This window comes from Macrobrachium rosenbergii, chromosome 52, assembly GCF_040412425.1.
Source record: "Macrobrachium rosenbergii isolate ZJJX-2024 chromosome 52, ASM4041242v1, whole genome shotgun sequence".
Lineage (NCBI taxonomy): Eukaryota > Metazoa > Arthropoda > Malacostraca > Decapoda > Palaemonidae > Macrobrachium > Macrobrachium rosenbergii.
Genome location: NC_089792.1, coordinates 19,024,344 through 19,048,072, shown reverse-complemented (window position 1 = coordinate 19,048,072; position 23,729 = coordinate 19,024,344). Strand labels below are relative to the sequence as shown.

Below are 23,729 nucleotides of genomic sequence, written 5' to 3'. Positions count from 1 at the left end.
CTTTGGTCATTCTTTTCCCAGCCGAGAAGAACCTAAAAGAGTTAGGTCTGGTTAAACAAATCATTTATAACTAACTACCATAGTTTTAAAATAATTTTTTTTTATTTTATTTAATTCATAAATTCGTTGCCATGACTATTCACCTCAAATCAAATTTATTATGGCGCTGAATAATCCCTGGTTCCAGTGCTTGGCTTCAAGCCTAAATTTCATATTCCATTCCTTTGGTCTCTTACTGCTTAGCTTTCCAACTTTTCACCTTGATCTAATTTTCACTTTTGCTTCAAGCGACCCCTATGAGAATCTAGAAATGTGACTCGTTTGTCTTGTACAATTTTCAAAATAAATATAATAATCCGATTTTCAGTCCCATCTTCAATCCCAAACTTTCATCTTTTATATAATTTCTACAACCTAATCCTCTCATTCTACAGTTAACAGTTTGTTAAATAGCTAAAAGAAAACAAGCTATATGCAAATTGCAATAAAAGTGTTAATGGGTTAATCTAAAGTTACACATTACTGTACTGTGTCATAAACACGAGAATGTTGTAAAGTCATCCCTTTAAAATCAAATGATGTACACATTTGCAAACAAAATGTTGTAATAACAGCTTACAGTTAATATCATTAAACTACATAGTTTTTGTTTTCCCGTAAATAAGTAACATCTAATAAAAGCGACAGTTTTTGAGAAAAAAATTGCTAAAACAGGGACAATCTCTTTTGTACATTTGTTTCCTCAGATGCGACAATCATGTTCCATTTTCTATTAGCTAAATTCAAATTTTTGTTTTTGTAAGCACATTACTTTTACTTCAACTTCTGGACAGAATTCCTAATGCCTTTTCACCTTCAATACTTTTTGACAATGCATGTAACATTTTATGAGTTGGGTAAGTTATGGTCTGAAAAGCTAAGACATAAAGGTAAACTGTAAGAACTAGTGTACATTTTACCAATACAGTGTTAGGCAAAATCACACAATGTAGTATTGTGTTTGCTTAGCCATTTTCTTCTTTGTAAAAGTCAGTCAGTTCTAAACCTACTGACCTCCTATCCTTAAAGAAATTATATAAATTCATAAAGATCACACACATCTCACATTCACATTTTATGCCAATTTTTCTCTTTACAAGGTTAGAGGTGAAGTGTGCTACACAAGGCACACTTCCTTTTCTTAACAGATTCCTCTTTTCTTGTGCTTTGGGTAGTGGCTTGACATGATAAGGATCAAATTTATTTCAAACACACCATACACTTTGAGCAAAAGCTGGAGTGTTTCATCAAATGTTAATCCTTCCATCAATGATAAGGATTTCAATGAAAAGATAGATAATTAAAAAAATATATTCATACCCCTGTGACAGCCTACACCATAATTTTACACAGGACTTTGAGTTCACAGCTTCATAAAACTAAAAATTCACTGATTCAATTGTCATGAATTACAACCTATCAACATAAAAACCTACATCAGATTCAATTTTACATAAAGTATAAAATCATATTTCATAACCTCAGTGTTTGATGATAAAAACTATTTTATTTTCTGTTTGCTAATAAACAAGCTCTTTAGATGATCTGAACTGCCTTTATTCTACATCTCAAGGATGAGTAAAAGGCAATCAACTGTTAATTGTGGTTAAAATCACTTACCTACATTAAAAATTAAGTATACATTTTTAAATGTAGTTTTAGTTTTAATGTCATTCAGGTGGAAATCATTAAATGAGCACAACACAGCTTACCTTGTCATTCTAGAAAACGAGCTGTAATTTGTTTTTCTGTTCTTTGTTTTATTAGTCAGATATATTTGCCATTATACAACTCTGGTCCCTTAATCTTTAGTCAATGAGACGGCCACCAAATAGTAATGAGAAACTTCATAATTATGATCAGTAGCTTCACTGAAATTAGTATTTTTATTTATTTCATCATTTAGTAAGTTTTCAAATATTCAGTCTGCTTGTTAAGTCATTTACTAGTGACTGAACAGCATTAAACCATCAGCTGTCGTAATTCCAAATTCCAAGAAATGAATGCAAACTTGAAAACATTATGCACCTTTTACAAACAATAATCTTTCAAATTTGGGACTGACAAAAAACCTAATGTACAAATCTGGCTTCTGTCACTTGTCTAATAAATAAAAAAAAAAAAAATTAAAGTTTTCCAAGATAAAGGTTTAGTTCATAATCTATAGCCACAGCAAGAAACCTAAAATGTACATTATATTTTTTCAATATAAAGTTAACTGACTTAGCATCTCAATATGTACAATTACATGTGGACCTTATCTTGCTCATGTTACTGGATTTCTAATTACATAAAATGTCTTGAATTACTGAAATGCTTCCATAAAGCATATTTCTTCCTCAATTGTCCATTCAGGACATTTCCTAATTTTCAATTATTGATAACATTGCACTTTACATGCAACTAAGTACTAAGATTCTCAAATAGCTACTGTATTTGTTTTGTAGACAGAAGTTAACAATAAATTCAAATGCTTGCATCTAGTTATTTCCTAAATACAGTAAATGTACTAAAATGGTCCTCTTAATATTAGAAAACACTATACATCAAACAGTAAATTTATTACAAAAAGTTTTGATGGATACATAGATGTAATAAAACTTTTAGTGATTTTTACATAAAAAAAAAAAATACTTCAAATGATTTATATTTGCAAGTTCCATTTCATTGCAAATATCACCATGGACCTTCATCATATTTACATCTCAAGAATTAACTACAATTCAAAGCGAAGCTGAGAACTCAAGTTACATTACTCATTGTCAATCAGCTACTGTTTGTTAATATTTTTGCCTGAAAAACCACTTTGAACTAAAATTAATAATACTATTATAACACACAGTTCTACCATCTAAACTCTATTTGTACCCACATTTAAAATACATGGCAAATCAGTGCATATCAACACAACTGATATTTTCACTACATTATAACAACCTCTTACTATTTGCTAAGACGTCCATACCTTGCAATTCCCTGTGCCAAACATTCCTTTTAATTTATTTTGGCTATGAACTGGTCTAACATGTTCTTTTATTATTAAATGGTAAAATGCTGAATTCTTTTGGCACTAAAAGAGACTAAACTAACTCAAACACAAGTTCATTTACATGCTTGTATAATGAGTATGTACTACAGTAAATCAAATTCCTAGGAAAATAATTAAAGGATGACTAAACTCTAAGATTCTACAATCAAATTTCAAAATAATAGTTGTACAACATGCAGCTGTGGATTTCAATCAAAAGTATAACTTGCATTGATTCAAATTATAATTTTCCCTTAAAGAATACATACATAAAATGCATTGTTGCTAATATTTTTCCATGAATGATGTGGAACAACTTCTGTCACAAAAACAACCTGCCCAACTACTTCTTGAAAAGTCTATTTATCACTTAGTTCTTATTAAAATTCTCTAACCTAATATTTGACTAGCTTTTTAATGGCACTAAGACAACGCCACTTGTCAGGCAAGTAGAAAGGCTCAAATATATGAGGAAATGGAGTGTCAAATCCACATACTCGTTCAATGGGAGCTTCAAGATGAAGGAAACATTCTTTCTGTTGGGTTAGAATGAAAGAAATGTAAGTAAATATGACTTTACATAACTAAGAACCTATTTTAAATACTAAGAAAATGAACTTTTCAAGAATATTCAATAACGATAGTTTTTCGATCACAATATACTGTACAGTACTTTGCATGAATATTTTTCACTTTCAAATATATAGCAATATTTCAAGAATATCACCAAATATGACATATTAATAAACATGCATCTTGAGGAACCTTCAGAATGACAAAATTCAAAATACCTGTATTGAATTCTTGGTTTTAAGACCACGATGTAAACAACAAGTATATTATGACAATGGCTGTAATTATCACATATGATGCAAGTTATGCACAGTAAGGAAATTATTTAGTAAAATTTTTTACCTAATTGCTTTTGATCTATACTAAAGTGCTTCACCATTACTAAAACATTAAAAACACACTACCTGTACAGCTGCAGCAATCTCGGCTCCAAACCCATTGGTGATCGGTGCTTCATGAGCAACAAGCAGACGACCTGTTTTCTTAACACTCTGTGGAAGCCAGAAAAATAAATAATTGTTTGGCACTGACAATTTTTAATCGCTGTGACCTTCTTCAATTATATTTAATCCCACGTAACTGCACCTAAATTGTTACTGACTATTTTAAAACTAATTTTTTTTACAATGAAAGCATACCAAAATAAGAGTAAACAGCACCATCACTTTTAGATCATTAATAATATATTTCTCATTATACCATATCTAGAATGTCAATATTGTAAAATCAGCAACTTAGTGGTAACTAAAGAGTAGCAATCAATTACAGAAATGGTAGATAGTGTGGCATTTTGACTACAAATGGGAAGACATAGGCCCAAATCAAGATGTTACATGTACATATTAAAGAGGACTCGGATCAGATGGGAATTCAAGGTGCAGTTTATTAAAGAGTGGAGAACTCATCTAACTTCTAACCCAGGAAAGATAAAATCTAACAATGAACACATGATGATAATGAACCTTACTTGAAACTTTTATAATTGCATTAAATTTTCCCATTTGGCCAATAAAAATGGTAAATTTAGTAAGGGTGTTTTAACTAAAAAAAAAAAATCCACTACTAATTAGGTAGGTGTTTGCACATGGTTTTAAAATCTATACTGATTCTAGGTTTTCATAAATAAAACTATACCTCTCTATTGTACAACAGAAATGACTAAATAAAATAATACTTACTTCAAATACTGTTTGTCTATCCCAAGGAAGAATAGTGACAAGATCAATCACTTCACATGATACATTAAGTTCTTGACGTGCCAACTGTGCAACTTCCCGTAAAACATGTACTTGAGTTCCCCATCCTAGCAGTGTAACATCCTCACCTAAAAGAAATCAACAACAGTCAAATAAAAAACATAAAACTGAGCTTGCCACTATGTATGTCTAACTGGAAAGAATAAAAGTAGAACATTAAATTAGAATCTTTAATTGTGGATATTGGTAATGAGTGGACTGACCCTGAAATTTACTGGCAGATACATTATGCCTTGAGTGCATAATGGACACAGGGCTCCAAGACTATTTAGACATACTGGTGTCAGCTGAGTCAGGGCATACCTTGACCCAAAAAGCCCTGCACAGTTTAGCAACCCTTACTGTTTGTCCACTGGTACCTGTATCACCACCTTCAGCTCTGTGCTTGGTTAACTGACTGATTATTTGTGCTGTGACCAAACTGCAAGGTCTTAAGTTAATCAATTGCATTATATATACAGTAATATGCCCTGTGTGCTTAAAGTTAAGAGTGAGCATCTGTCGGTGGTGCAGAAGTCAGATCTTCTCAACCAGATGGATAGTGGATAAAGTGTGACTTGGCTGTGTGATTTTTGGGGGTGGAGCAAATATATAGCTATACAGAAGCAGAAATCTGTGCAACAGATGCTGTGTATTCTTGGTTCATGTGAAACCGAGGTGCAAGCGTATTAGTAAGGGGGTTAGGGTTGAAGATGGCAGCTGCCAAGTTTGACAAAAAGCTGAAAATGGTGATTTTAATGCTTGAATTAAATTTTTTTGGTACTTAACCTCTATCATTTGCTTTATCTGCGACTACTTGGCGCAGTTTCGACAAGTGTTAAAATTAAGTCAATCGTTAATGAATGTTCCCAATAGTTACCCTGACTCTTTGGAGGGTGGGGGTAAGACAGCAATACTTTTGGTTGTCTTTCTTCTCTTAAACCCTTGAGATGGGAGGAAGGATCACCATGATGGAGGGTAAGTACCTTAAAAATTGATTTTATCACAGAAATCATCATTTTTGAGGCAAAACTTACCCTCTATAATTTGCTGACTCAACATTGTGTGCTGGAGATGGATAAGAGATTCCCTATACCAAATTATCAGCTACTACAAATTTCTGAATATGATACCATGGCAAGTACTTGCCGGATGAGGATCTTTATCAACTGAGGTAACCTATCGTAGTAGCGTTGGTTGAGGATATGCAATGCAAGAATGGCAATTAAGCCCCTGTGCCTCAGGCCTGCAGAGCTGACGGAAGCTACAACCACAACAAAGCCATGATTCTTAGAAAGTTACCACCTACCCAATCAAGCTGCTGTGGCACTTCACACCCAAAACAACCAGACCAATTTGTAGCTTTCTCCAAAGAGGAGCAATGTTCACCCAGCTCTTGAGGGACAGGTTGCATCTCGCCTAAGGTGTGTGGCTGCAAGGAGGTGTGTGTGGGACTGGCCTCCTCCCTTTCTCCTGTCTTTCTTCCTCTTCCAGTGGACGGGCAGGCATGCAGGTGATCTAGATGACTGAGTATCCTACCTATAATCTAGCTTCAAGGCTTAGTAAATGCAAATCTTTCCTTCTCTCTAGCAAGGGGAGAGAGGGACTGACTATGAGCAAACCAGTTGTTTATTCTTCGCTTTACAGTCTCTGACACTGTGGGTTCATCCAAACCTTTTTGATTCAAGGATATTACATTCCTTTAATTTGAAATGTCTGGAAGTCTGATGACTGAACATCTCTCTTGTTCAATAGATCAGAGGTATGATCTCCTTCCTTTGCTCTTTCATAACCAGGAAGAGAGTGGGGGGTAACTATTGGGTGTTAGTTAATGACTGTTTCAATTTTAGCACTTGTCAAACCCACTCCAAGTAGTAGCAGAAAAATCAAATGATAGAGAGTAAGTTTCATCTAAAAAATATAAAATTTCCATGCTTCTGATGGGTAGCTGTAGTAATTAGGTAAACAGCACAAGAAGGTGCATGACGAGGCACCAAGTGCTCCACCACCCAGAGACTGAGCCCTTCCATAAAATTTAACAGATATAAGAGACACCGGCCTAGTTTTGTTCCAAGAATAAAAGTCTGATGTAACAGGCCTTTTCTGGCTGTCTGTTCCAAAAAATAAACAAGTGGTTCAAGGGATATGTAATGCTTGTGGGATGACATGAAGTAGGCAGAGTATTTCTGCTTCGGGCTTTACCAAAGAGGACAGCATGCATTATTTCAAACCATGTGTTGTTGTAAGAGCCAGGCATCCAAGAGCCATCATGAACTCACTACAAAAGAATTATTATTCTTATAAGGCTTAGCTCACAACATCCATCATCAAACTGTACATCTTTAAACATGCATTCCTGGAAATACACTTCTTCCAAGAGGATGTTCTAGAAATCCATATTGATCAAGCCAGGGAAATTATCTTCAAGCATAATAGTTCTTTCCAGTCTCCAGAAGAGGAATTCATGACACCAGATGGCAAAACCCAGTATGTTTTTCTGCTGAAGAAAACCAAATTCATGACACCAGATGGCAAAATCCAGTATGTTTTTCTGCTGACAAACACCATGCCCTTGATTCAACCAATGAGTCATGGTGTGACCTACGCTACTAAAAGATTGTACTAGACGAAATTGCTCTGTGATGATGGTTCTGGGGGGATGCAAAGGATGAGGAGGTGGATACACAAGATAAGAGAATGTTTGAATGATTACAACCTCCACCTGGCTCTGTTCAACCGGGCCAGTGATGCTTGGAAAAAGCTCTTGAAGGATGGCAAAGGGAAGCAAGACACCTCTGGATCAGAGTTCATTAACTTGAAGGCCACTTCGGACAGTGCTGGAGCCAATGATTATGAATGCAACACTAAGGCTTGATTAGAGGAGAATAAAAGAGACCCAGACCACAAGAAGTTGTTGAAGAATGAGATTACTCAGGCTTTGGTAGACCATGAAGGTGCCCTGGAAGATAATGATAGTGATTATGATCAACCAAAACCTCAGCACAAATTATCTGCTGTATGGATTCATGTGATCCCACTACAGAACTCTAATAAGTATCTAGGAATGAGGAACTGCTGCACTATCGCCACATGCAAGATTTCAGAAATCTCATTACCAGCAAAAATTATGGGGACATGCTTCAAATGAGAATAGACTTACATTCCCTATATTTTCCTGGCCAAACCCCTTCTCCTCCTCCTTCAATGCCAGTCTGGAACCTCTAGTATTTCTCAAGAATATTTAGCATTGTCTCAACCAGAAACATTTCAGATTTAAAAACCATCACGGCTACTAAATCCTAATTCTTCCAAGCACAAGGAATTGGGGGATTCAGGCTCCAACTAAATATCATTGAGTCACCATTATTCAACAAAGTATTTTTATACAATAGTAAACTCTATGTCTCTGCCATCAAGATAAGAATGATTTGAATACTTCTGAATAAATAAAATTATCATAATTCTTTATGCAAATGTGAATGGTAAGTACTTGATTAAGTTTCTTTATGTGAATGGTAAGTACTAGATTAAGTTTCTTTAACTGTTCAACTAATGGATAAAGTTCTACAACTGAGTGGTTAGGGTTAGGATAAAAATATGATGGTACAGTATGTGTATGAAATGGTATTGTTTATAATCTGAAGTACTATCTTTTGGCTATGGTCTAAACAAACTTAAAAACCAAAAATTAAGTAAAATGAGTGCAAAGGGTAAGTTCTGTCAGATCTAGTGCCTTGAAGATTCTCATTAAGTTAGCCTACACTGGCATCTGGTGTTTAAATGACTACTGGCTTTTGTAGAAAGGTATAATTCCAAAATTTCAATTAAACAAAGGCTTTACTGTATACAACTCAAAAAAAATATGATACTACAGTTGGAAAAAACACACCATTTTACATGAGTTAAACTTCAGAAGAAAAGTGATGTCAAGTTGTTTATATAATGAGCTTCATTGTCAATAGTTTGTACTCTCCAAAGGAGTTAGTACCTGCTGTGTACCTTGCTATGCACACCATAAGCAGTGCATGCATGAAGATTTTTATTTGAAAGACGAAAGGCAGGTGAACTTGGGAATATTCAGAACTATAATATATACATACAGATAATTAATGGGTTGTGATGAAACAAAGAAAATTTAAATGAAAACAAAATGAAAATAGAGTTGAAAGACAGGTCTACACTACTAAAAACAGGGGAGAACTGTTACCTGCTGCTCAGATGACAGACAAGTGTGCATGATGTAATTCACTGGGAATATAAGGTCTGGTTTTTCTTTTATTCATCTGGGTTTGGAGTATGAATAGACAAAAGTAAAAGTAGTGGGTTTGTTATGAAACAAACTCAGTTTCATGTACTAAAAAATTCTTAGTAATTTGCATCTGCAATTCTACAATTCTACCAGGGATCAGGTTTTCCCTATTAATTACCATATACTGTATTGTACTTGACTAAAATTTTATTTGCCGTTAACTAATTTCAACAGGAAAAAGTAATTACCTTCATCCAAAATATCAGCTGAAGACAAAGGTAGTGTGTACTCTTTTGTGGGGACCATCTCAACTGCAGCACGATACAGCACTTTGGGCTCCAAAAACAGGCAGGGGTTATTGTCTCGAATGCATGATAACAAAAGTCCCTTAGCTTTGATAGGACCCCTGGGCACAACAATCTGCAAAGGGTATCAAACTTTACCATCTCTTTTAATGAAGCACAGTACCTCAAATAATAATTTATTTACAGCAATGGTCCATAAACTTCAAGCTGAAGATAACACCTAACATTAAAACCCTAGAAAAACTTTAATATACTACACTGTATTGTAAAATGACAAAAATATGACAAATTTTAAATCAATTTGTATTTTTCATAACTGACAAACCTGAGGTCCTAACGTAAGGGGATTTCTCTGGCGCCCTGCTGGAGCCTGGTTATTAACAGCACAAACTTTTGGTGGCAACAGGACAGAGCCAATAGGGAAGAAGGTGGGTGGATCCTGACCTGGCTTCCCCCAACATATGCTGTGACATACCAGTTTTCTTCCAGCACAGATGTTCATGCTCTATTGTCCAGTGATTTGGACACCAGTGTATACACTGTATGTTCGGGCACTGGGCACTTGGACAACTTGGATGAGGAATACCGTCACCAAAGTATCATGCACAACCCGCTTGGGACTAACCCAAAAACTGCAGGAGGGAAGAGGACTATGCTCTTGTTCCCTAGGAAGCTTAAGGGGAAGAGAAGAAGTGTGCTCAGTGGAAGGAGCATGCCTTTTCAATGGTCTTGATACTTTCGAAAAAAGTTTACACCCTGTCCACACTGGTGTCCAAATCACTGGATGACAGAGCATGAACATCTGTATGAACGCCTTTCCAATGGCGAACTGCCGAGTCCAGGGTTTGATCAACAGGTTCAGTTGTGGGGGCAACTACCCAGGGGCAAACCCCACCGACCTCCCTTAGACCTATGGTTTGCCTCCTCCCAGGTTTGGGGGAATTTGACACATACCTTTGTCTGGGAGCATCGGTGGGACAAGTAGTCACCTCCTCCACTGACACTGCACTTGCACCAGCACAAATTACACTTAACTGGTCTATAAGGGCCTTAACCGAAGACCTGATTTGGGCTACAGTGTTAATAAGCTGACCAAACTTTTGGTCAATTCTAGCTTCTAGGCTGGCGATAGCATCAGGTTCGGAAGAATGGGAGCCAGGTAGCGGGGTTTGAGGAAAAGTTGGAGGGCTGGTGAAAGGGGAGAAAGCAATCACAGGTGTAGAAGGGACAGGTTGAACAGGAATATCCAATTTCAGAGAGGAAACCTGACTAGCTAAACCTCTAGCCTCGGCTCTAGCAGGAACCTTTCTCTGTCTGTCTTTCTGGAGTTTATCTGAATGCGCATCCAAAACTTTCCATTTACCCTGATGTCAGTCTTTGCATTCATCACTTTTACGTTCAAATGAGCAAATTTGCCTCAACAATGGCAACACAAAGAGTTCAGAGGTCATGGTTAAAGAAATCAGTCTTATTACAGCCTTTGTTGCAAACCTAATACTTGACATGTAGAGTCCAAATAAATCAAAATTAGTCACGCCCTCTACAGATGGCAACAACCAACACGAATGAATACTTCACCAGAAGGCAAAAGATACAACCATCCAATGTTGCAAATCAGAGCTGCTCAACCAAACATTGACAGCTGACCGGCATAATGAAGAAATCAAAATTAGTCACTGTTGAACTATTCTTCCTCGAAAGTGGGTGGAGTCTAGTTATCTACACTAAAACAATAACGTGTTACCGCGAATTTCAAATTTTGAACTGCCGTGGTTAAGTGAAACTAATAGCTATGTAGTTACTTGGTAAATTACTTATATAAAAAGCTGAGTTATTCAGCAGACTAAAGAATTTGCCAGTTATTCTTTCTTAAACATTAACTGTTGCCACATTCTTCCACAGAAAGCTGAGTCAATGTCATTCACAGATTAGCTTTGTTGTCCACACCATGGAGCCATTCAGTGAGTGATAACATGACTTGATGGGTATGAGGACTACCCTTGGCAGCAAAGAACACTTACTTCAAAAAAAAAAAAAATTGAGAATCCTTCAGTCTATGCTGCCTGTGTCAGCATAAATGAAATGAATGTGATCGTATGTACACAAATTATACATAGCATGAAAGCTAAAGATAAAACATTACCCCTACTATTTAACACCTGAATAAGGATGTATTACTAGTATTTCACAAATGGTGGGAAGACTTACCATAAGGAAAGAAAACCAAAACTAACTGTAAAAATATCAAATTTCCTCAGACTCACTTCATCACCATTAAGTGACCTCTGATTCTAATAAAATACAATACTGTATAATGATTGAAACCAAGGATTAAATGGTTTGATCTTTGTAAAATAAAAGAGGACAACAATTAACCACAACTTAAAAGGAAAGCTAAACAAAGTAAGAACTATATAAGCACCATAAGAGCAGCTTTTCTTAGGGGCAAGAAAATTACTACCTGAAAAAGAGAAATTCAGGAATTCTCGTCTCCACTGTAGAACTTCAGCATTTGGCTAACAGTAGGGTTTTCTAATGTAAGTTAAATTCTGCCAACTGTATGGACACTTTAGGGAAAATACATAGGCATCATGAAAAACTTACCTTTAAACCAGGTGTATGAGCAAAGTAAGCTTCTGGGGACTGTGAATGATAAAGGGCTCCATGTCCAACAGCACCACATGGTGCCCTAATAGTTAATTTTCCACAGTTGAAAATGTTTCCTGAACGGTATCGATATTTAGCTGCTTCATTTACAATCTGTGGATAAGAAACACATTTTCTTTGTATCAACAAGAGAACATATTCCTCCCTTACCATCAAGAGTTTTGAGTTATCCTAACCTAGCACCAAGGACTCTGAATCCTTCACATGAATTATGGCTAAGAAGTCCCTTTTAAATAATTCAAACTATTAATTCCATTATGAAGGGACTTATCAAATTTATGTGATTGGTTGAGTACTGGTAACCAAATTAGCCAAAAAGTAAACCAAACAGTTTTTTCTAACTATGTTTTTCTGACAAAAAAAAAAAGCCATTATGCAGGTTCCATGGAACAGAAACATCTCATGTAAAAAAATAAAATCAGAGAAACAGAATTCTGATAAATATAACAATAAACAAAAATAAAAACAAAAATATCCATTAATATATGTCAATTTAGGCAAATGTCATAAAAATTATGGAGAAAAGGCACACAATCCAAAGCAGAATTGCAGTCTCTCTTATATTCTAAGCACAAATTAACATTCTCCCTTTTACATCACTCACTAAACTATGAGGTAATGGTGATCCAGTCTAATCAAACATCATACTAGTCTGATATTATTAGGTAGCATTAACATGAATATCTGCAAATGAAACCAGTTACTGTGACAAATGACCTGCAAAATAGTGACTTAAGTTTGCTAATTAACCTTAATAAAAATTTCCTTAAACTTTCTCTATGATTTTAGGTCTGCCGACAAATTTCTCTCTTTTCATTGCAAGCCCCAAAGAGAATGCATGGATTCACCCACTCCAAGTGGGTTTCCAGGAAGAAATTTTCATATGCTCTGAGGAAGACTTGACAGACTGAAAATCTAAGTTGAAAAATTTACTTTTCCTTGTGGTTTTTTACTGAAACTGCAAACCTCCTTGAAAATGAAAGACTTAGGCCTAACAGTACAGTTACTACACTATCTGAAGAAGAGACAAGATGCAAACACCATCCATCTTCTCTGGTGTCACATAGTAATATCACTTATAATACAAAATGACAACATACTGTTTATGAGCTCTTCCACTGAAAACTGCAGAGCCAATTCACAATACTACTTTGCAGTCCCAAGCATCCATTTCATAATATTTACCATGAAAACTGTATGTCTCGATCAAATGGAGAATAAATTGAAGCATAGAGCAGTCTACAAAGAGTAGACCAAAGGAGAGGTTTTTAAAAAAAAGTAGATAAGTGACAATAATGTATACCACATAAGACTTTTCCAAAGCATCTGGTGGTTACTACCAACAACATTGGCACATCTGAAAATTTTTTCCTTTAGCTTTTCAGTAGTAGCTTTGTCATACAAGTTTTTGAGAAGTAGCAATGCATTAGTACGCAACCTTACTTTTAATCTTACAAAGACTAGTAATAACAACATACTTTACCTGATCAAAGGCTGGGAAAATATAGTCAGCAAATTGCATTTCCGCTATGGCTGTTGCTCCACCGACAGCAACCCCTATCGCAAACCCAGCAATACCTTGCTCACACAATGGAGTATTGAAGACCCTATCTTTTCCGTACCGGTCTTGAAGGTCAACAGTACATCGGAAAACACCTCCAAAGCCAACATCTTCCCCAAATATAACTGAAAGAATGAAATGAAATTAAGCTTCTTTCATCCATTATTAAAATTTTCCAGGTCATCATACCTAAAAAAATTTGCTAAAATTATAATTCAGCGCTCTTAAACTAATACAAGGAAACCACTAAATAATCTTTGGGTCAATCATGTTGTTAGTAACACAAAGGGAAAGAGCCTAAGGTGAAGTGGTAACTTGTATCTGATTTCTGTTAGTATCATATATCTCTGACAGCTTTATATTAGTATACAGTATCTGTCCTCAAGAGAACATGCACAATGTTAGTCTTCAACTGAACTAAGTATCAGACAAGGTTGAACTGGTATTCAAAAGGTCATAATAATTTGCAAATGATGCCATAAGAACACTATGAATTTCATTGTATAATAATGTGGAAATGATACACTACACAAGACAGTGATGTAGGGACATTTTTTCTTTGTTTGGATTTTGAAAAGGAGCACTGGTAATTCAGAAGCATAAATAGCATTTCTATTCTTACCTAATCTTTGTACGGCAGAATCAGGTTGCTAGCCTGGGCTAAGTAGAGGGTGACCTTTACACCTACAGTATTATAATGATCTTTTCTACACTTGGAACTGGAACACATCACACTTCAATTAACTCTTGTGTTTGGATTTCACAAGATGAAACAAAAAACAATTTAATCAACATTATTAAAAATAATACAATTTAAAGGTTTAAGATCCATATACAGCTTATATAAAGAGGCAACATCTATATATTATAGTAGTGTTTGAATGTATATCAGATACAGCATTAGATATTAACATGAATTTCAACATCTGCCCTTAATCTCTGGTGAGGCCACCAGTTCACATCTGGCTTACAGGAGTTAGAAATTTGTATCCTAAATGTATACTATCAACTTGAAAGCTGAATAAATCTTGGTACTCATCATACCTTGTTCAAAAATACAAATGCAGCCAACACTTAAGAACTAAATGCTAACAAAAGATTACACAGTCCAATACTTCCTCCTGCTTTAAAAATCTCAACATCAGTAATGTGGTCCTTTTAAAATAACCTCATCACCATCATTAACATTTCTGCCATATTGTCACTTTAGGGGTTAGACATGAAATATTTCTAGCCAATGTCTTCTGCCTGCTCAGTTTCTTGCCTGATTATTATCTGGTCTCCAGCAATAACCTTTTCCATGATTTTCTAGGCATTTTTAATGGGTTCATCCTTCTGCTTCCAAACCTACTGCATTTCTGACAAACTGCTCCACACCATTTACCTTCATATGTTGAGAGCATCTCAGTCTTCATGTTCTCAATGTACATTATTTTCCAAATGCTATCTTTCTGCAACTTGGTACATTTTTTTGGTCTGTTTACTAATGGAATACATATAAGTCATCTATAGGTGAACCAACGAAGTCAGTCAAAAATGGGTCCCCACTCTCCTTACGATGTTGACATGTTTCCATTTCTCAAAGGTAAATCGCAGATTGTGGATACCTTTTCCTTCGACTTTGACCTGTTATAATCCTCTCTGGTGTTTCCTCGATTACCTTTCCTTACAAACAGCAGTTTATAGTTAAAACCTCTTTTCTGTGATAAGTTATTACCATACATGAAGGTATGTGACTGGAAACCAAATCACTTTAAATATTAATGATTTCCAGTTAACTCTCTCCCTTCTGTACATCATGTCATTCATAATTTGGACTTTTTTTTTTTTTTACATAATCTACATTATTTTCGTTAATTGTAAAGATCAGTCTTATTTTAATGCACATAATTAAGGTTTTTGGTTTTTTCTTACATACAGTGTATTGCATATCACCAAAGTTTGTCACGATTCTAAAGTATACAGGGGTCCTCTAATGAAAAGGACTGACACAGAGATTCTGACCTAAAACCATAATTGTTTTCCTATTCAGCATCCCCTTTGGGCTAAACACAGATTTAGCAAGTGTAAAGAAAGAGTTGTCACATTGTCTTAATGAATATTTTCACATGCTATTTCTAGCAATAAAAGCAGTCCCCGAGTTACAATGGAGATCTGTTCCTGAGGCGGTGACTTCGAATCCAACTTAAGTCTGATCTTAACTTTAAAAAATGTATAAAAATAAAAAAAAAGTGGTGATGAAAGCCTTACCTTTAATCCTGTGGTTAGCTTGCACACTGGAAGGATGATGACACTTACTTATTTACATGAGGGAGCTCAGAAACTAGTGCCCAGCCTAACGTCGCCTATTTTTGAAAAGCGTTGTAAGATCGGATCGACTTAAGTTGAGACAGTCGTAACTCGGGGACTGCCTGTACATTCCTACAATACTGCCCTCAATTATAATTAGTACATGTTTCTAAAATATGTTCTTTTTTAAAGAATCACAAGAAAGTCTCTTTTACCGATTCCTTACATGAGGAAAGCCCGTTTGACATTGCTGCTTAACCCATCCTACACCCTCTTTTGACCAAGTATGCCTGATGGACTGTAGCAATCTCTATCCACTTAACCCAGTTTTCCTTACTGCCATAACAATACCTGCTTTAAAGTCCAACACATCCCGAAAAGATAAATGTTTGATCTCTTCTAAGACTTGTTCTTCCACAGTAACATGATGTTCCTCCTCACTCATCCCCATCAACTTGGGTCTTATTTTTGCTCATTTCTTCTACATGCTACCTAAAACTACATGAAAAGAGGGGTGTGTTCAGATAGAGATACTGTCATGTTAATATTAATACACACTAAAAGTAGTGAGTTCAACCAACATCTTTCTCACTACCTTGTGATCACTTGCATGACTACACTTTAACCCCTTGCTTCTTTCCCCAACTATTAACACTGTTTTACCTACAATCTCCTCATCTTTTATATAGTTCTAAAAACTCTTCCTCTGATTCTGAGGTTAATACTGAATGGCTAAATTATGCATTACTACTCACTGTGTGCACAAAACTTGGTCACTTCACCAGAATAGAATGGTTGCTAGTGGTTCTCTTCTAAACCAGATATAATATGGACTAAAACACTGGCAGTTTAAGAGCTCTTTCAAGATTTTGTGGGTCATAATGCACGTTTGTACAGGGACAAGCATGAAGTACAACTACAGGGGACAGCTTTAACAGTAACAGTATTATTCAGCCAATAAAATAAAGCTATTTAAAAATTACCTGCAGAGTCATCAGTACGAAGGGCAGTATCCAAGGCTTGATTTACAGCTTGGAAGAGATTGATTCTGGCTGTTTCACCTGTGAAAAAATAAGATCATTACCAGTAAATGCTCAAGAAATCAATGCTTGAAGTAACTGGGCATGAATTTTAAAAAATAATGTATTCTTATACAACACAAATAAAAAAATACATAAAAATTATATTTTTATGATAAAATAGTTTTATATATATTTGCCAAGCAATTACACAGCTACTGGCTTTCTACATGGCAGTCTAACAAAATTCAAATTTTCGAGGTGGGCTACCACTTCTAGTGTAGGTGACAGGGTCCCGCCCACTTTTGGGACTGACAGGTACAAATCAGCAGAAAGGATCAATTTGTTTGAAGCCTAATGACCACTGAGGGGAGGAGGGTGGGCTCCGATTATGTAATTGCTTGGTAAGTATGTATAAAATTTCATCATAAAATGTCATTTTTATATAAGTGACTTACCAAGCAATTGCATAGCTGATTCCACATTGGGAGGAGATGGGAATCATGGATAAGTTCTAATTCAAAACATTAGTGAAGATAATGACTTTGAACTAGGAAGGTTGCTAGCATTGGAACAATGCTTTTGTACCTTACCTGGTAAGAAAGCTGCATCAGTTGGGTGCTGCCTCTGGTCGGCACTCATCTTAACCTGTAGAGGGCGTGGCAGTATGGGTACTTTGCAGCCATAGAAGTTCACTGATGGCTGACAAAGACAACAATAGCGCCTTTGCCCTGGGGATAGACCAGAATAAAAACACAACACTGTCAACTACCACCAAAATTAAAAACCATCACACAAACCATTAAAAACTGGCAGGTACTCCAGGTACGATGTATCCCCAGGCTTCCCTAAAACTCAACGACCTTGCAACAACGCGGGGAGACAGCAGAGGGACAGAGAGCCCCCATGCTTCTTTTCCCAACACCATGCCAGCCATGGATAAAGGACCCAAAGTAGAACAACTATCAAACACAGTTTCCACGTCTATAAGATAATGAGAAGCAAACACTGACCTACACTTCCAAAATGTTGATTGTAGAATGTTCTCGACAGAGATGTTATGCCAAAAAGCCAGAGACGTTGTAACAGCCCGAACCTCACGAGCTTTAACCTTAAGAGAAGGTAAAACATCTTCTTGAACTTGAGCATGCGCCCCCGTAATCAAACTTCTAAGGAAAAAGAAAGGGCATTCTTCGACAGAGGTTGTCACAGGACAAGGAAGTTTCCTTCTTCACTGAGCTCTAACAATGAATGAAAGCCATGGCTTAGAAATGTCTGAGGGATCCATTTCATTTGAAAAGCCTATCTCCTGTTCTGTCCTCTGCCAAGAAAGTAGTCTTCCTAGTAAGATTCTTAAAAGAGGTCGAGCTGAAGGGTTCCAAAGTTGTGCTCACAAGCCACTTCAGAACAACATCCAAATTCTTCTCTAATTTGGAGGGGATCTGATGATACTGAGGTCCTGGTTGGATGACAGATCCAGGCCCCTATATTTAAACACCGAGGAAAGCATTGACCAACCTGCTGATTGTAGATGGGGAGGCTATCAGTCCTCAGGAAAAGAAAAGTCAGCTAAATGTTTTCACAGAGGTTTCAGAAGTGAGATGTTATTATGTCGGCACTATCCTCTGAAAACTGACCACTTGAATTGGTAGAGCCTGCTAAAGGACACCAGCAATAGCTTCTGCATTTCGAAAAAACCTTATTTGAAAAGCTCCTGACAGTCTGAAGCCTGTCAGCCAAAGACCAATCCTTGATGGAACCTGAGATGGGGATTTGAGCAGCGACTGTTTTTGTGGCAGGAGTCTTGGGAAGTCCACTAACAGACACAGCAGATCCGGGAAACCATTCCTTCCTTTGCACCATTGCATCTGTCACCCATATGAGAGGGTCTGGGACTGGGCAGCAAAAGAGAGGCTGACGATGATTTCTCAATGTTGCAGAGGTCCACAGCTGGCTTGCTCCAAAGTTTCCAGAGACTGTCGCATACGAGGGAGTCTTGAGTCCGCTCCATTGGCAAAACTTGATTGCAGCAACTCAATTCATCTATGAGGGACGTTCATTCTTCTCTGTATGAAGCGAGTGATTATCTTAACCTAGTACTGGTCTGCCCAGAGGAGAAGGTCTTTCCGCGTCTTATAGAGAATGAAGGAGTGTGCCCCCTTGTTTGCAGACATAAGAGAGTGCCGTGGTGTTGTCCGTGTAAATCGCTATTACCTTGCCAGAAACTAGGGGAGAAAAGGCCTGGACACCCAGATGAATGGCCATGAGCTCCTTCACACTGATATGGGGAGCTCTCTGATCTACAGGCCACATTCCTGAAACTTTCTGACTCCCTGGGAGGGCTCCACAACCTAAATTTGAAGCGTCAGAATAAAATTCTAGGTTGGGGCACAATGGCAGAAGAGACTTCCCTTTCTGAAGTCTTTCTATGGACAACCACCATTGAAGGTCTGCCTTGATCTCTGAGAAGATCCGGAAAATGAAGGAGTCCGATTGGGTTTTCCTGCTCCAGCATGCTTTGAGATAAAACTGAAGAGGCCTCATGTGAAGCCTGCTTAGCTTTACGAACAATTCTACTGAGGCCAAGGTCCCCAGCAGGCTCATCCACTGAAGTGCTGTGCAAGTCCTGAGGTCTAGGAACTCATGGACATTTAGAAGGTAAGAATTGATCCACTTGGGGGAGAGAAAAACCCAAAAAGTCAGAGAGTCCAGAATCATCCCTACATAGAGAATCTTCTGTGTTGGAACTAATTGTGAATTGTGAAAGTTGACCAATATTCCCAAGTCCTGCATCAACCAAAATGTCTTAAACGTTTAAGTCCTCCGGGCACTTCTCCTCTGAAGGACAGCAGAGCAGCCAATCGTTGAGATAGAGACAAATGTTAACATCAAGAAGGTGAAGCCAGTTCCCAAGAGGGGTGAAGATCTGAGTGAACACCTATGGGGAGGTGGACAGGCTGAAGCACAAGGCTCAAAACTGGAGAACTTTGCTATGAAACATAAAGCGCAGGAACTTCCTTGAAACTAGGTGTATCAGAACTTGGAAATGTATCCTGCATGCCCAAATCATCCAGTCACCCTGTTAAGAACATGACAAGTGACTGGCATGAATTTGGTTTTTAAAACAATCACTGACATCCAGAACTGGTCTCCAGCACCCCAATTACTTGGAGACACGAAGAGAGTTGTAAAATTTCCGACTTGAGAAAAACCTCTTATACTGCCCCTTTGCGAAGAAGGGTCACATTTCCTGAGAAAAAGCTTCTCGGAGTGAGCCGATAGGCAGTCAAGTTGATTGGCGATTTGGAAAGGGGAGGTTTCTCCTGGAAAGGGAAATATCCTTCCCTCAGTACTTGACTAAGATTCTGCCCCTCTGAGCCCATTCCTCCCAAAGATTGGAGCCTGGCTCTGACCAGGTGCAAGGACTGTGTTCTCATTTCTTAGCAGTTGGTTTAAATGAAGATTTCTTGATCGATCTAGACAGGGGGCGTAGATTGGTCTGATGTCTAGGTTCAGATCTAGCCTTTCCTCCTTGAAAGGGCTGCTGCAAAGGCGAGAAGGACTTTTGGTTTCCTTAGGATGCTTCAGATTTGAGATCAGTTGTAGATTTCTTCTGAAGATAAAACAGGAAACTGTGTCTTGGGGAGAGCAGGGACCTGTCTAAAGGAGAGAACAAGAGAGCTGACTTTTGTGTCGTGGTTAAAACAAGATCCATGTTTGGATTGATCCTCTCTGCTGATTAGTACCTGTCAGTCCTGAGTGGTGGGAGTCAACAGAGCGATAGTCCATTGCCACTGCGACAATTTGAAGGAGACTGCCATGTGAAAGCTAGTAGCATGCAGTAAGTCACTTATATAAAAACTTAAAATACGATCACTACCAGTAAATGCATAAGAAATCAAAGTTGTAATAAGGCATGAATTAAAAAAAATACTGTATTCTTATATAACAAAAATTTCTTGAAAAAACATAAAAGCAAAATAGGAAAAATACATTTTCAAAAAAATGTAATGAAGCAGAATTTAACAGCAGCATTAATTTACCCATTAAATATTTTTAAAATTCAATATTTGGTATTAACTGGATCAAGCTACCACAAAATCCCAGACTGGCTAACTGAACACAAAACATCCATCTTGGAACCTCTGTGAATAAGAAAGAAGTCTAGTCCATTGCCCTAATAGGAAAATGAGGTGTGAGCAGCAGAAACCCTGATAAGTAAAATTACTCAAGAGTTTGGAATGCATGGGTCTAGTTCCTTCTCCATCTGGGAAAAATATGGAAAAAAGTAGCAGGAAACAGCAGCTTACCCATAATATGAATTGGCAAATCAGCTTGGAAAATCTCTGGCTTGCATGATGCTATAAGAAGCAGGGAACATCTGTTCCAATATTACTCAGAACCTAAATGGTAGGAATATAACTACAAATATGTCATATACTTTGGATAAAAACCACAAAAAAAAAAAAACTGTCATTATGTGGATGCTTGAAAAGATAAATAGAGAGGGCTATGATCTCTTAAACTAATATCTTAACCTTTAATGCTTTACCTTTGGAACCTGAGTGTATACTTGAGGAATAACTTGTCACAGCTAGTAGGAAACTGTGTTCCTTCTTACTTGCTTTTAATGTGTTCAATGGACATAAAATGAACAGGATAGATCTCATATGGGAAATCAAGATGTAAACCCTCTCCTTATTCATCAGGAGGTAATCCTGCCAACTGACAGATGCGTTTTCCCCAAAACACAAACTCTTTAGCTAAATGAAGAAGTCAGGTACTAGAACTGGGAAAACAGAAAATTTGCATCATCTAGCTGTGACCCTTTCAACCTTCTGGTAAGGAATATGGTACTCTTGGTCAGGTTAGCATGGGTGATCTATTCTCACATCATTCTAGTAGGACATGGCACTTAAGGTTAGGTTAGGGAAGGTAAGGTTTGGCCACAACCCTATCTTTTAATCCAGGTCAGATCATGTAAGAGGAAAGGTGGGGAGGGGGGGTCCAAATAGAGGCCAAAGCCCTAATAGGTTCAAACAGGACCCCCACACCCTAGGTTAAGCTATGTTAAGGAAAGTAAGGTTAGGGTTAGGAATGAATCATTGTACTGGGCTTCTGACATTTTTCTCCTCTGAAATGTTTAATAATTGATACTCTTTATTGATAAGAACCTTGTATTTTTCCAACTATTTACTTTATGGTTTACGCACTGTAAACCATTACTGTTGGTGTAATTCACAGTTGTTTAGTTTCACCTCTAAAAACCTGTTTCCCACTGGGGTCCTCTCCATTACTTACTATATAGGCTATCTATGGAAAGCTGGGGGAAAACAAAGGCTGCTTACACCAACAAAAACTATCAGGAATACAAAAACCGCAAGCTAGGCAGAGCAATCCGAAAAAAACCTGTTCGCATAAACCAGAAGGTCTAGGCTACCAGTTTAAGTCATTATGTAATTTTCTATCCTGCCGGTCCATTTATGAGGCAACGATCAGCAGTCACGCATAATCACCCATACCATGCCAATTGCCATTTCACATTACTTTAACCTGGGGTTTTAAACGACAACTACTGCATACTGGATTACAGAAAAAAAACCTAAAACATAAAAGTAAAGCCAGGTTGTATTTTCATACATATTCTCACAGACGGCTTGCCGTCATGGAGACTACGCCATTGGCAATTAGATCCCTTTCCGATGCAATTTTACCTTCTGATTCTGGAACTGTGTCAGGATGATAGGTAAAGTGAGACGATAATCTCAGTGGCTGGACTTGCTGAGTAGTTGTTGCTGATAATCGAGGGAAGACGCGATGAAGCGATATTAATTTTCTAAGGTTGTTCATTTTTGTTTACAAGAGGCGAGAGAGAGACTGGGTCTTCCGCTATTCAGCAACCACTTAGCCTGGTTATGCACTCTTTTTCTCCGGCACGTACATTTGATATAATTGATTACTTTAAAAATGCATATTTACTTAAATAAATTTTCATATTTTTTTATCAAATCTCTTTATTTTTAACAAAAAATGATGATAATGGTACTTACCAACTAGGTACGATGTAGCAGATGCTAGCAGAAGACAAAAAAGTCGGATACTTTCAGATGCAGTAAGTTTGAGGGAGTATATTACCAGGTTAGAAGCAATTATGAAATCTAGAGCTCGCATAATGAAAGAAGTCGCAGAGAAATTGCTAAAAGTCTACAAGAAAAAGATAGTGGAAGAAGAAAAAATACAGGAAGAACACTTAGAGAATGATGAAATTAAAAAAGTAAAAAGATGAACTACATAGGTAAACAAGACCAGCGTGAACAAGACATGGAAAAACTGAATATTTAAGGAAACCTCAGAAAATAAAGAAAAAAGAAAAAGGTGCAATAACTAATAAAAAAAAGGAATGTATTGTCCATGTTGTGAAAATGGATAAGAATAAATAAAGCAAACAAATGAAAATTGATTTTCGTATGGAACGAATAAAAGAAGATAGACCATAGCAAGGAATTGGCAGAATCTGGTAATTACATTAAAGTAGATGAGTATGGTATTTCTGTAATACAGGAGAACATTATAACTTATTTACGGAGCCAAGAGAATTAATGAAACTATAATTTATAATGGAGAAACAATATACTACCTCAAAATTAAAAACTGACTAAGAAAACTAAGTAAACATAGCAGCAGGCCAGACGACCTGTTTAGAGATTTTGTTAAATTGTTACCAGAATGAAACAGAAGTGAAAGAAAAACCAGAAAAAACTAAA

At 36.9% G+C, this 23,729-nt stretch overlaps 1 protein-coding gene across 2 annotated transcripts; it reads right to left on the bottom strand.

The window, feature by feature from the left end:
* Positions 1-1,336: 1,336 nt before the first annotated feature.
* BckdhB (Branched chain keto acid dehydrogenase E1 subunit beta) lies at positions 1,337-23,281 on the bottom strand. 2 transcript variants are annotated; one of them, XM_067095960.1, is made up of 8 exons: positions 23,016-23,281; positions 16,930-17,007; positions 13,580-13,782; positions 12,034-12,189; positions 9,373-9,544; positions 4,819-4,964; positions 4,045-4,131; positions 1,337-3,603 (listed from the first exon to the last, which is right to left on the bottom strand). In XM_067095960.1, the coding sequence occupies exons 1-8, from the start codon at positions 23,134-23,136 to the stop codon at positions 3,463-3,465; spliced, it is 1,104 nt and encodes a 367-aa protein (XP_066952061.1). In that variant the 5' UTR covers positions 23,137-23,281; the 3' UTR covers positions 1,337-3,462. The 2 variants fall into 2 exon arrangements, with proteins under 2 accessions (XP_066952061.1, XP_066952060.1); XM_067095959.1 differs by lacking the exon at positions 23,016-23,281 and adding an exon at positions 22,680-22,892.
* Between the last annotated feature and the right edge of the window lie 448 nt (positions 23,282-23,729).

Excerpts from the sequence above, each read along its gene's own strand:
- BckdhB (XM_067095959.1), bottom strand. The coding sequence starts at position 22,815 with ATGAACAACCTTAGAAAATTAATATCGCTTCATCGCGTCTTCCCTCGA. Across the intron at positions 9,545-12,033 it reads CTCATACACCTGGTTTAAAG|ATTGTTGTGCCCAGGGGTCC; the intron begins GTAAGTTTTTCA and ends TACCCTTTGCAG. Across the intron at positions 3,604-4,044 it reads AGATTGCTGCAGCTGTACAG|AAAGAATGTTTCCTTCATCT; the intron begins GTAGTGTGTTTT and ends CTAACCCAACAG.